The 11,201-nt window shown below is 55.1% G+C and overlaps 1 protein-coding gene across 2 annotated transcripts; it reads right to left on the bottom strand.

The window, feature by feature from the left end:
• Positions 1-387: 387 nt before the first annotated feature.
• Positions 388-7,365, bottom strand: SP7 (Sp7 transcription factor). Of its 2 annotated transcripts, none has more exons than XM_045553874.1 (2): positions 6,781-6,828; positions 388-1,690 (listed from the first exon to the last, which is right to left on the bottom strand). In XM_045553874.1, exons 1-2 carry the CDS (start codon positions 6,799-6,801, stop codon positions 416-418), a joined length of 1,296 nt encoding a protein of 431 aa, XP_045409830.1. In that variant the 5' UTR covers positions 6,802-6,828; the 3' UTR covers positions 388-415. The 2 variants fall into 2 exon arrangements, with proteins under 2 accessions (XP_045409830.1, XP_045409831.1); XM_045553875.1 differs by lacking the exon at positions 6,781-6,828 and adding an exon at positions 7,299-7,365 and having other exon boundaries at positions 416-1,690.
• Positions 7,366-11,201: the final 3,836 nt, after the last annotated feature.

Genomic DNA, 11,201 nt, shown 5'->3' with positions numbered 1-11,201 from the left:
GAGCCTGGAACCTGAGGGATAGCAGTAAATAAGCTTGGGAAGGAGAAAGGGCACCTGGCAAGTAAGGAGTTAGTGAAATGTAGAAATAGTATTGGGAACCCAAATGGAAGGAAGGCAAGTTGGTGTGGCAAAAGCCGGGCAGAGACAAGCTGTGAGCAGGGGTCAGGAAAGAGCTTAGGAAGCCAGAGTACAGGAATCAGGACCAGTTTGCAGATAGCCAAGCCCATGGTGAAGGGAAGAGGTGAGCTGAGGAGGCATACAAGGAAATACCCAGATCCAGAATGGCCAGGGGAGAGATGGAGAGTGCCCCAAAGGACAGCATGCATGGGGGAGAGGGAGTGAGGGGCAAGCAGTGGTCCACGGAGCCAAGAGAGGATAGCAAGGCAGCCCTGGGGCTGGAGACTCTCCACCCAACTCAGATCTCCAGCAGGTTGCTCTGCTCAGGGCTGCCTCCAGGGGCTTTCTCTGGGGGTGCTGGTGAGGCTGATGGATGGGGTGTCTGACTGGCCTCCTCTTCCCCCGTGCTGCGGCCCTCCCCCAGCTCCTTGGGGCCACTGGGAGGGGGGCCAGGGCCTGGCTCTCCGTGGGTGCGCTGGTGTTTGCTCAGGTGGTCGCTTCGGGTAAAGCGCTTGGAGCAGAGCAGGCAGGTGAACTTCTTCTCCCGGGTGTGAGTGCGCACGTGGCGCTCCAGCTCGTCAGAACGAGTGAACCTCTTGCCGCAGAAGAGCCAGTTGCAGACGAAGGGCCTCTCACCTGTGTGCCATCGCAAGTGGGCCTTCAAGTGTGAGGCCTTGCCGTATACCTTGCCGCAACCAGGGATGTGGCAGCTGTGGATGGGCTTCTTCCGCAGCCCAGCGGCTGCTGCCCCCAGTCGCTCCAGCTCCTGGCAATTGGGGCAGTCGCAGGAGGAGCGCCCTGCCCCACTGCCCCCATATCCACCACTGCCCCCGGTGCCTGTGCCCCGTGGGGGCTTGGCTCCACCACTCCCCTCCAGCTGCCCACTATTACCCACTGCCTTGGGTTTATAGACATCTTGGGGCAGAACATGCTGGGGCCCTGGTTGCAGGAGGTGAGGAGCTGGGTAGGGGGCTGGATTAAGGGGAGCAAAGTCGGATGGGTAGGTGGGCAGCTGGGGATTCAGTGGAGGCTGAGCAGGGCCTGTGGGCAGTGTCCCTTGCAGCCCATCACCTTGGCTTTGCCCACCACCTAGCCAGTTGCCTCCAGGGTGCATGTCCCACCAAGGAGCAGGAGCATTGCCTGGGCCTGGTGAAATGCCTGCATGGATGCCCGCCTTGTACCAGGAGCCGTAAGGGTGTGCCATGTCCAGAGAAGTATAGACACTGGGCAGGCAGTCAGAAGAGCTGTGCCCCTTGGGCACTAGTAGCCCAGGGTCCTGGGTGCCCGTGGGTCCAGGAAATGAGTGGGAAAAAGGAGGGTAGTCATTGGCATAGCCTGAGGTGGGTGCTGGAGGACTGCCTGCAGGTGAGAGGAGGCCATTGGTGCTTGAAAAAGGGGCTGGGTAGGCATCCCCCATGGTTTTGGGGGTGGAAAGTTCACTGCCTACGGAGTATGGCTTCTTTGTGCCTGCTTTGCCCAGTGTTGTTGAGTCCCGAAGAGGGCTGGAGCCACCGAATTTGCTGCACGCTGCTGTCAGCATGGCCAGGGGACTGGAGCCATAGTGGACTTCCTCCTGTGGAGAGAGGGAAGCACTGCTTAGGGAGAGAGGAGGAGAGGTGCAGAACGAAGGGCAAAATTCTAGGACTGAGACCTAGAGACATCAAGAACGGAACAGAGTGGTCAGGGAATAGTTGAAGAGGATGGGGAATTAGAGGTAAAAGAGGTGGGCCAGTGGGGACTGGGCGTCAGGGCAGAGCTAAGGTGAAATCATGGAAGGAGAGCAGAGGCCCAGGAATGCAGCCTAATACTCGAACCCAGAGGCAGGAAGCGGAGCTCACTGTGGAGCTCCTCAGGGTGTGCAAAGGGCCTCCAAGGAATAGGAGGCTCTTTTTAAATGGTTGAAGAGCAAGAGACAGACGCAGCAGTGGGGTGAGGTGAGAATTAGGGATCCTGACCCCTGGAATTGAGTTTGGAGCAAACAGAGGCCATGGTCAGGGACTTGGAGAGGAAAGATGAGGCTCAAAGAGCAGCATAGGCAGAAGGCAGAGTACTAAGGACAGTATTTGCCCCCATTCCAGATTTTCCTGGCTTCACCCCATATTCTGCTTCCTGTCTTTGCTTCAGCTCCTAAGGCAGTGGCCCGGTCTCCCTGAGGTCAAGTCCTCACGTCCCTGGTGAGGAATCACTTGGCAGGGACTCTGGGGCTGGGGAGCAAGAGGAAGCAACGTGGAGACACTGGGACATTGAGAGGGAACAGGGCTGCCGCCAAGCCAGAACTGTGGCTGAGGCAAGAATGTCTTTCAAGCGGGCAGTGGGCACCTCAGGCTTTGTGGTGCCAACTTGTACCCCTTTGGGAGGGCTGGAAGAACCCAAAGTCCTCATGCCCCTCCAAGGCAGGGAATTAGGGTGGCTAAGATACTGGCTACAGCCACACCCATCCATGCCTTAGTGTCCCCACCATGTACCCCACATAGCTGGTTTCTCTTCACTCTTTTAGCACAGTGAGTGAAGGAAGACATAGGGATGTAGGGAATGGGGGTCTTTTAGAAATGCAAAGGCCAGCTGGCACGGTGGCTCAGGCCTATAATCCTAGCACTCTGGAAGTGGGGGGATCGTTTGAGCTCAGGAGCTTGAGACCAGCCTGAGCAAGAGTGAGACCCCATCTCTACTAAAAATATAGAAAGAAATTAGCTGGACAACTAAAAATATACATATAAAAAATTAGCTGGGCATGGTGGCGCATGCCTGTAGTCCCAGCTACTCGGGAGGGTGAGGCAGGAGGATCGCTTGAGCCCAGGAGTTTGAGGTTGCTGTGAGCTAGGCTGACGCCACGGCACTCTAACCAGGGCAACAGAGTGAGACTCTGTCTCAAAAAAAAAAAAAAAGAAGAAGAAGAAATGCAAAGGCGTCTCCTTAATGCCCACCATGCTGCTGCTACCAGGCCAACCACCCTCAAGATCTCCACCCCTCAGGAGCTCATGATATCCCTCTCTGGGTTGGCCTCAGGACCTCCAAAAAAAAGATGCCCTCCAGCATCCTTGGCTGACATTGACATGCATTCATTACTGAGAATCCCACCAAAAAAAGATGCCCTCAAAAGCTGACCCTGTCTAGTTCCCTGATTTGGGGTCCTCAAAAGCTGATATGCCTGCTGTTTTCCCAGCAAAGCTGAGAAAACAACCCAAGAATCCAGGGTTCTCAGACCTGCCTGGTAGCTCCTAGCACGTGGTGTGTGTGTGTGATACCAATCCTAGAGGTAGGTCTGGGGCCTTAAGGTTGCGGCAAGGAGTGTGAGCAGTCACCACTCCTGCACTGCGCCCCAGGTGAAAATCTGCTACTCCTCCTGCCCAGTTACCTCTCTCTAAGGTCCTGTTGACCCATGGGCTCCCAAATTGGAGCCACTAAAAGCTTTCTCTAAACTGCCCACAGTAAACACCCAGGCTTCCTCCTAGTCAGGGTTTCTCTGGAGCCTCAATCTTCCAAGCAGAGGGTGGGCTAAGGCAGGATAGCTGATGAGGCAGAAAGGAGGCGTAGAAACATGGAGTTCAAAGGAGAGAAGCAGACACCCAGAGACAAGGGGCACAAAAGACCTTCGTGGCCTGAGGAACTGACATGAAAGCCCCACATAGGAATAAGGAAAGGAGGACCAGAAAGGGAAAATTGGCACTAAGAGGCAGAAATGGGCAGGGACCAAAAAGAGCAGAAAGGTGAAAAGACAAAAGGGAGGGAGAGAGAGGAAAGCAGAAAAAACAAAGAAGGAGAGGTGATGGAAAAGAGACCGGGCTAGGAGAGCAAAGGAAAACAGAGAGGAAAGCGGGGAAGGGAGAGGAGGAGGAAGAAGGCAGACTTCCTACCTAAGAGAAAACCACCGTGGTGTTGGGCCCCAGAAAACCCCCAGACCAGGCCACTCCTCCCTTCTCCTCCCCCCTGACCACCCCCTCCCCCTCTGCCCAGCCGGCTCCGATGGTTTCCCTGCGGTCGGTTTATTTTTAAAAACGCCGACGCTGTCCCCCGCCCGGCCCTCACACTGTGGCCACAGGGGCCTCAGCCAAGCCCAGGGACCCCACCCAGCTGTGGGGAGGGAAGGAGGGGTGAAAGAAAGCAGCCAGCCCCAGGCCAACAGGAGACCCCAGCCCTGGGGAGTGGAGGTCCACAGGGCCCCTGAGGGCAGGGAAGGAGAAGCCAGGCACCAGACCCACTCAGACGGTTCTGGAGGCCAAGAGCTAGGCACACCACATGGCTAAGTTTCACCACAGCCTCAGTTTCCTTCGCTTGCTGATTGCCCTCTCCTCAGACCTGGGAGAGCGGGCCCTGGTTAAGTATGTGCCCCCATCCCTGACCAAATGTATTACCTTTCCAGGGCCCAGGAGTCCCACCTTCCAGTTTCCCCACCACCACCACCACCTCTACCCACCATCCTTAAAAATAAAAAAGAGAAAAAAGACACAGGCTTAAAGTATTAAAGGGCAGTCTTTGGAGAAAGAACAAGATAGGAGCTGTCCCAGCTCTCCCACCCAGATGCAGAGCAGGGGAAGGGGATCCCCTCTTTCCAGGGAGCTCACAGTGCAATGCCTACCCTGACCTCCCAGTGAGATGCCCGCCATACACCTGAGGGCTCACTGGCCTTAGGGTCTGAGCACCAAGGGCCCAGTTTCCAATTCTCAACTTTCCCAGCCTTCTCCCATCTCTTAGTTCTCCCAGCTTCCCGCTACTCCATTCCCACCTTGTCCCCACCATTCCTCCCTCCTGCTGGTCCCGCTGCACCTCACTTGGCCCAGGTAAGCCTCCCCTCAAATAGCAGCAGCTTCCCTCTCCAAACCCCAAGTTCTTCCCACTTCTAGAGGACCCAGCCATACCAGGCAGAGGGTTTCCTGGGGAGGTGGGGAGGAGGTTGAGGGCCCAAGTACCCCAAAACTAGGTAAAGAGATGGAGGGACTGGAGGAACTGGAATGCCTTTGTGCTGAGGGCATCTCCAGCTCACAGAGAGTGAGGGGGCCATGAAAGCCTCACTTCTATGACACACTCCTCTTGCCGTGCACTACCCCAATCTCATGTCTTTCTAGCAGGCCTCTGGGCCAGCCCCTCCACAGGCACCGGCGCCACGCTGGCAATGCTGGCATGATGCCCACACCCACTGACACTGCCCCTGCCCTGGGTGGACCCAGGATTTCCATGCATCTTGTTCCTCCAGCTTCCTCAAGACCACAGTGTTCCAATGATGGCTCAAAATAGTCTCCTGGGGAGATGACAGGATGACAGTCTGCCTCCACTGCAGCGGGGAGGTAGAGTACAACACCTGGAGACCCCTGGCTGGATACATAGTGTGACAAGAGGCATGGAGTACATCCCATTGGCTTGCATGCCATTCCCTCAAACTCAGCCACAGACTGACTACCTCAGGACCCTACTCATACAGCATTCCTCACTTGCACTAACAGCTCTCAGATGGGCCAGCTCACACACACGCACCTGTACTCTCACAAAGCTGGCAGCTCGCAGGCACGCTCGACTGCACCCTAACACTCGTAGGCCAATGAACACAAGTGTTAGGAGACTCCTGCTCTGTCGCACACACACCTCTCCTACAGGTGGAATGAGTTGGCTTTCTGTTTGTCTCATCACCCCGGGACCATGCACAGAGGTAGAGGCTTTTGGGGGACCCAAGAATAGCGAAGAGTCAAGGATACTGAAAAGGGTTGACCTTCAGGGTGGGCTCTCTGACCCCAAATCCCTGTGGAGAGACCCAGAAAGCAGGACAGAGATGGTAACAGAGGAACAGGGTCAGAGCCGCAGAAGCAGGGAGAACTCAGGCTCTGAGTGGCTCTAAGTCCTCCTTTTCCAACTATATGCCGTGGGTCCCCCAGAAGCCCTGGTAGAGTCAGCGATTTCTCCAGACCCCAAATCCTGACCCCCATGGTACCCTACTTCCCTTCATCCCCAGCGCCAGAGGCAAGGGATACTGGGGTCCCAGCCTGGAGGGGAAGTGGCCCAGTCCGCCCTGGAGCCTCCCACTCCCAAAATAGAGCTGAGTTTGTCTTTGGCTGAAAGCTAAATATTTGTGAGCTGGGCAGGCGGCCTCAGACCCTGTCCCTCCTCCTTGGTTCCCTCTCAGGCCTGGGCTCGGTTCCCCTGGTCAGCCCCCCCACATGCACATGCCCTCCTCCCTTCGCTGTAGCCTACCTCGTCTCCCACACACACAAACCAGACAAGAGCCTGCTGAGGCTAGGAGTCCCAGGAGAGAGATGGGACCCCCAAAGAACTGTACCCAATTGCTACTCTATGCCCATGTGGCCAGTCCTCTCTGCCTCTGTCTCTGCTGCCGGTATATCTGCTTCCCAGCCCTCTCCTCCACTCCCCCTCCTCCTTTCTCCATCCCTTTCCACTCCTCACAGTCAGCGTGCTTAGCTGACCCTGGGGTCCAGCCTTCTTCTGATCTAGTCCCTTCTCCCCGTCCTTGCGCTGCCCTCTGACCCCTGCCCTATTCTCCCCTCCCTTTACTCTTGCCCTCTGCCTCTACTTCTTGGACCCCCACTCTTCTCTCTTCATCAGAAGGACCCCTGGAAGTGACAAGCACCACAGCTACTGTCTATGTGAGTTGGGGGGGTAGGGATTAGGACTATGAAGATTGTGGCTGGTTTCCTGAAGGGAGGAGGGGGCCGTTACCTCGAGCAGGGAGGACGCCATCCTGAGGCTGGGGAACGGGTCCCAAGGAGCCAGGCAGATGGAGAGAGCTGAGCCGGAGAGAGAGGGAGAGGGGAGAGGGAGGGAGAATGGGAGAATGGGAGAGAAGAGATCTAAAGTTAGAAGGGACTAGGGGGTGGGGGGTGGGGGGGCTGCTCTCTGTCTGTAGGGATCCACCCTCTAATTACAGCTTTCCCAGCGGAGAAGGCTCCGGATCCAATGAGGAGGGCGAGAGAGGGAGGCAGAGGGTCCAAATTTCCTGCTCCATTTGCTGAGCTTCCCAAAGAAGGGATCTGGGAGGGAGAGGAGAAAAAGGGGCACCCAGGGAAGGGGTGGGAAGCAGGAAGGGGGGATAGGAACATGGGCAAGTTGTCAGGGCTTCCTTGGGAGCTGCTGAGGGGAAAGGTTAAAGGGATAGTGGACCCAGGTGTCCTACACACCCACAGCAATCCCACAGGCATCTGTGGGCACCCCTCCCAGAGCTCCCCAGTATCATGTACCTGGGGGAACCTGGGGCTGGCTGTCCCGGGTCTTTCCTCTCTGGAGGTCTGGCAGGGAGAGTGCAGGCAACGGATGGCCTGAGGGTGCTGGGAGGGATCCACTCCTCTCTCAGACCAGCTCTGCTCCTCTTGCCACTCAGGCTCTGATCCTACAATCCTACTCTGACTCCAGAGTCCTTGCTGCTGCTCGGGCGCTGCTGCTTCTTCCACTGCTGCTGCTGAGGCTGCTGCCGCCCGCCGCTGCTGAGGGAAGGAACAGGAGGGAAAAGGAACAAACCCCAAACCACTAATTAGAGATCCAGGGGGGGGATGGGGGGCTGGGGACGACACTCACACAGAGAGACTGGAACACACTGACATACACACTCATGGACAAATACAGGGATGATGCATGCACATGCACACACACACAGTACTGCTCACACGGGTGCAGCCACTGTCATGAATGAACACAGACAAACACACACAAATGAACACGGTAACACACTGGCAGCACACACACCACACACACACCCCCAGCTGACCATGGAGATGCTTGCTTCTCCAATCACCCACCATTTCTAGATCGGGAGAGCAGTGTGTGTGTGTGTGTGTGTGTGTGTGTGTGTGTGTGTGTGTGTGTTGTGTGGAGAGGGAGGGGGTTTGCTCTGGGATGGAGGCTTCTGCTGCCTAAACTTTCAGAGTCACTGAGATAGGTTCCAGAACAAGGCCTGGAGGAAGGGGTGGAGAGTGGGGGTGACATAGCTTGGGGGTCCCTCAGTCTTCCTCCCAATGGCTCAGTTTCACTGCTTGGAAGTGATCCCTAGGCCACCTCACTTTGTGGGGCAGAACACGGATCTTCCAATGATCAGAAAATTTAAAGCAGGTAGGAGTGAGGGCAGGGGTTGAAGGGTCAACTTCATAGATGGATCAACTTATCCATGCCTACACCTAGCCCCTTTGGATTAACCTCCCAAAAAAGAAATGCCCTAACCTCCATCATTCCTTGCCAGTTATGATCCCATGGCCCCTCTTGGCCACGAGATTCATCTCTATCCTTTGACAGATAGTTCTTTTCATGAGTGATCATACTTTCCTGGGAGCTCCTGGTTCCCTTTCTCATTGCCACGAATCAATTCCCTCTGCAGCAGAAAGAATTGAAGTTAGAGCTGAATAAGGACTTCCCAACTTTGACTTCCCACCACAATGGGAAAGAAGAGAAGGAATGTCAACCAGGTTGGGAGAGGGAAGCCCAAAAAGTCTATTGAATGAAACCTGGGCCCCAGGGTAAGCTGATGGGAGAGAGAAGACTGGGCCACCAAGTGGCCCACAGATGGGCAGGCCCAGCCTTCTGGGGTTCTTGTGCAAGAACACATACCTCTCCCCTCCCAGCTCTGCCCATCAGAGGAACAAAGCCCTGTCCTTTCCACCCCCCTGACTTCCCAAAACAGTCCCCACACTTTCTCTTTCCGAGTGCCCATTTCGTTGCTCCTTTTGCTTTCCCAGCTCTCCAGTGAAAAGATTGGGAGCTGGAAGGGCAGGTGGAGGTCCAGGGAGGGTTACACAGCAGTTTAACCAGCAGGCAGGAAAAAATGTCAAGGTAGGACCCGGGAGTTCCAGATTCCAGTCCCATGATTTGATTTCCCCCAAGGAACCAACCCTGTGAGCCCAACTTTTGGGGAATGGATCAGGGAACCAAGTGGCTGGTAGACAAAGGGAAAGAAGCAAAAGAAGCAACACAGAAGGACCAGGAGATGCACAGAGCAGATGGAACAGCCCAAGAGAATCAAAAGAGACTTTATGGGTTTAAGAAAGAGACAGGGAAGAAGAAAACAGAAGAACAGAGGTGTGTCTTTAAAAAAAAAAAAAGAGAGAGAGAGCAGGAAAAAATTGAAAAAGTAAAGAAACTGGCCCAGAGGAACAAAGATGGGGAGACAATGGCTTCGGAAGAACAGGGAAAATAGCCTGAGGCATAGCCAGGTCTGGAGGAGGTGCAGGGTTAAGCGGCCAGGCAGGTGGGGGGCGGGGATGGAGTATAAATAGCACATAATTGTGTCCGATGATTACACGGGCCACCCCACCCGTCTGCCCAAGAGGAAGTGCCCGTGGTGGGGTGTCCCTGTGACCTTGTAGTCTCCCCCTGGTGTGGAGGAGTCTGAGCCTGAGGTGCCACATGGATTTCTGAGGCCCCCAACTCAGAAGCTGCGAGGAAGGATGGGAGGCCTTACAAAAATTCCTATATTGCCCAGCAGAAAAGCCCAAGATGAGTTAGATCAGGCAGGAAACTGAGGCACAGCAGAAAAGTCTAGACTCTAGGAAAGAGCAGGTGAGGAGGGGGTTGGGACTCAAGCTAAATTGGGGAAGAAAGGGAAAATTGACCGAAAAGGAAAAATAGGAAGGATGGAAAAATGAAAGGAGGGACAGGGTTGGGGTGAGGAGTTGAGGGAGGGGTCAACCTTCTCTACTCCCCTGGTAGGCTTTAATTCCTAATCCTAACCTGGGAAGGGGCAGAAGTATTCAGGTCCAAAGAGTCCTAGGGAAGGAAAAAGGTGAAGAAGCGACCCAAAAGGTTTTGTGGGCCGCCCCCCAATTCCCCCAGGTATCAGCCCCAGTAGGAAAGCCCCTGGACACAGAGCCCCACCCCTCACCAAAGACAGGCAGAGGGGCTGCCCTCAGGACCCTGGGTTCTGCCTTCTTCCCCATGCTGTTCATACGATCTGAAGAGAAACCAGAGTATCCCATGCTTTTTAAAGGTAGTCCTGCAGCCCAGCAGAGGCCCTGGTATTCTCAGGTCCAGCTCCCCACTCCCTTCCCAGTGCCCTCATGGGCTGGGGGCAGCAACTGGAAGTCTGACCAAGGACCTACCTCCACCCTCTCAGGCCTCCCTCAGCCCAGCCTCCGAGGGGGTGGGGCAGCCCAGGCAGAGGCGCCATGTGGCAGGGGCGGGTAGAGGCTGCGGCTCTGGTCCTTCCAGTATAAACCCCCTAGGCATCTGGTTTCTATCCACCACCCCCCACCACCCTGGGGGCCCCTCTGCCTCCACCCATGGCCACCCAGACGCTGAGCTCCTAGAGATGGATGCCCCTGAAGGAAGGGGTGGGATGGTGCCTTTCTGATCTCCCAATGCCAGGACTGAGCTGAACCACAGGGACTACTCCCTTCCCTCCCTCCCCTAGGAGAATCAGGGTGGGCTTTCTAGGTTGGACAGGGTTAAATCAGGAACCTGCCTCAGTTCTCTCTAATGATTTTGGATCTTTTTGGAAAGATCAGTGTGGGTGAAAAGAGAATAAAAACTGGGGAGAATGGGAGACGTCTGCCCCCTACTTCTGAGGGAGGATACCTCCTTCCACACACCGCCCTCTACCCAGCCTTCTAGGCCAGGCTCTCTCGGAGTCCTGATTCAAAGGGACTCCTAACCCGTCATTGTTGCTGTTATAGAAGGTTTGACTATGAGAGAGAGAGTCACCAGTGAGTAGCAAATAGAGCCCCCGAAATACAGAGATTGACATATACTCTAATCTGTACCTGATGTGTGACACACATTCAGGTACACACACTTGCATACGAGCTGGGCAACATAATTCATACACATACATGTACTGTGCAGGCACCCACATTGACACACACTGACATATACATACACTACACAGATAATGCTAACCCCAAGACACCCTAACTCCCAATCCTAAAAGGGCACACACCAGTATGTATACATGCATACAGACTCACAGTGACCTACAATACTCCCCACATAGATTCACACAGACTCACATCAATACACACATCTACAGCAAATGTCATATACATACACACAGGGCTATCATCACAACTTTACAGCTCTGGATATTCCTGAGGTCTCCCAGAGGGCACCTAGGAACACTTCTCCCTACAAGAATCTGGGGGTAAGGGTCAAATGGGGGCCAC

The sequence above is a fragment of the Lemur catta genome, chromosome 6 (assembly GCF_020740605.2).
Source record: "Lemur catta isolate mLemCat1 chromosome 6, mLemCat1.pri, whole genome shotgun sequence".
NCBI lineage: Eukaryota > Metazoa > Chordata > Mammalia > Primates > Lemuridae > Lemur > Lemur catta.
This window is presented reverse-complemented; position numbering and strand designations above follow the sequence as displayed.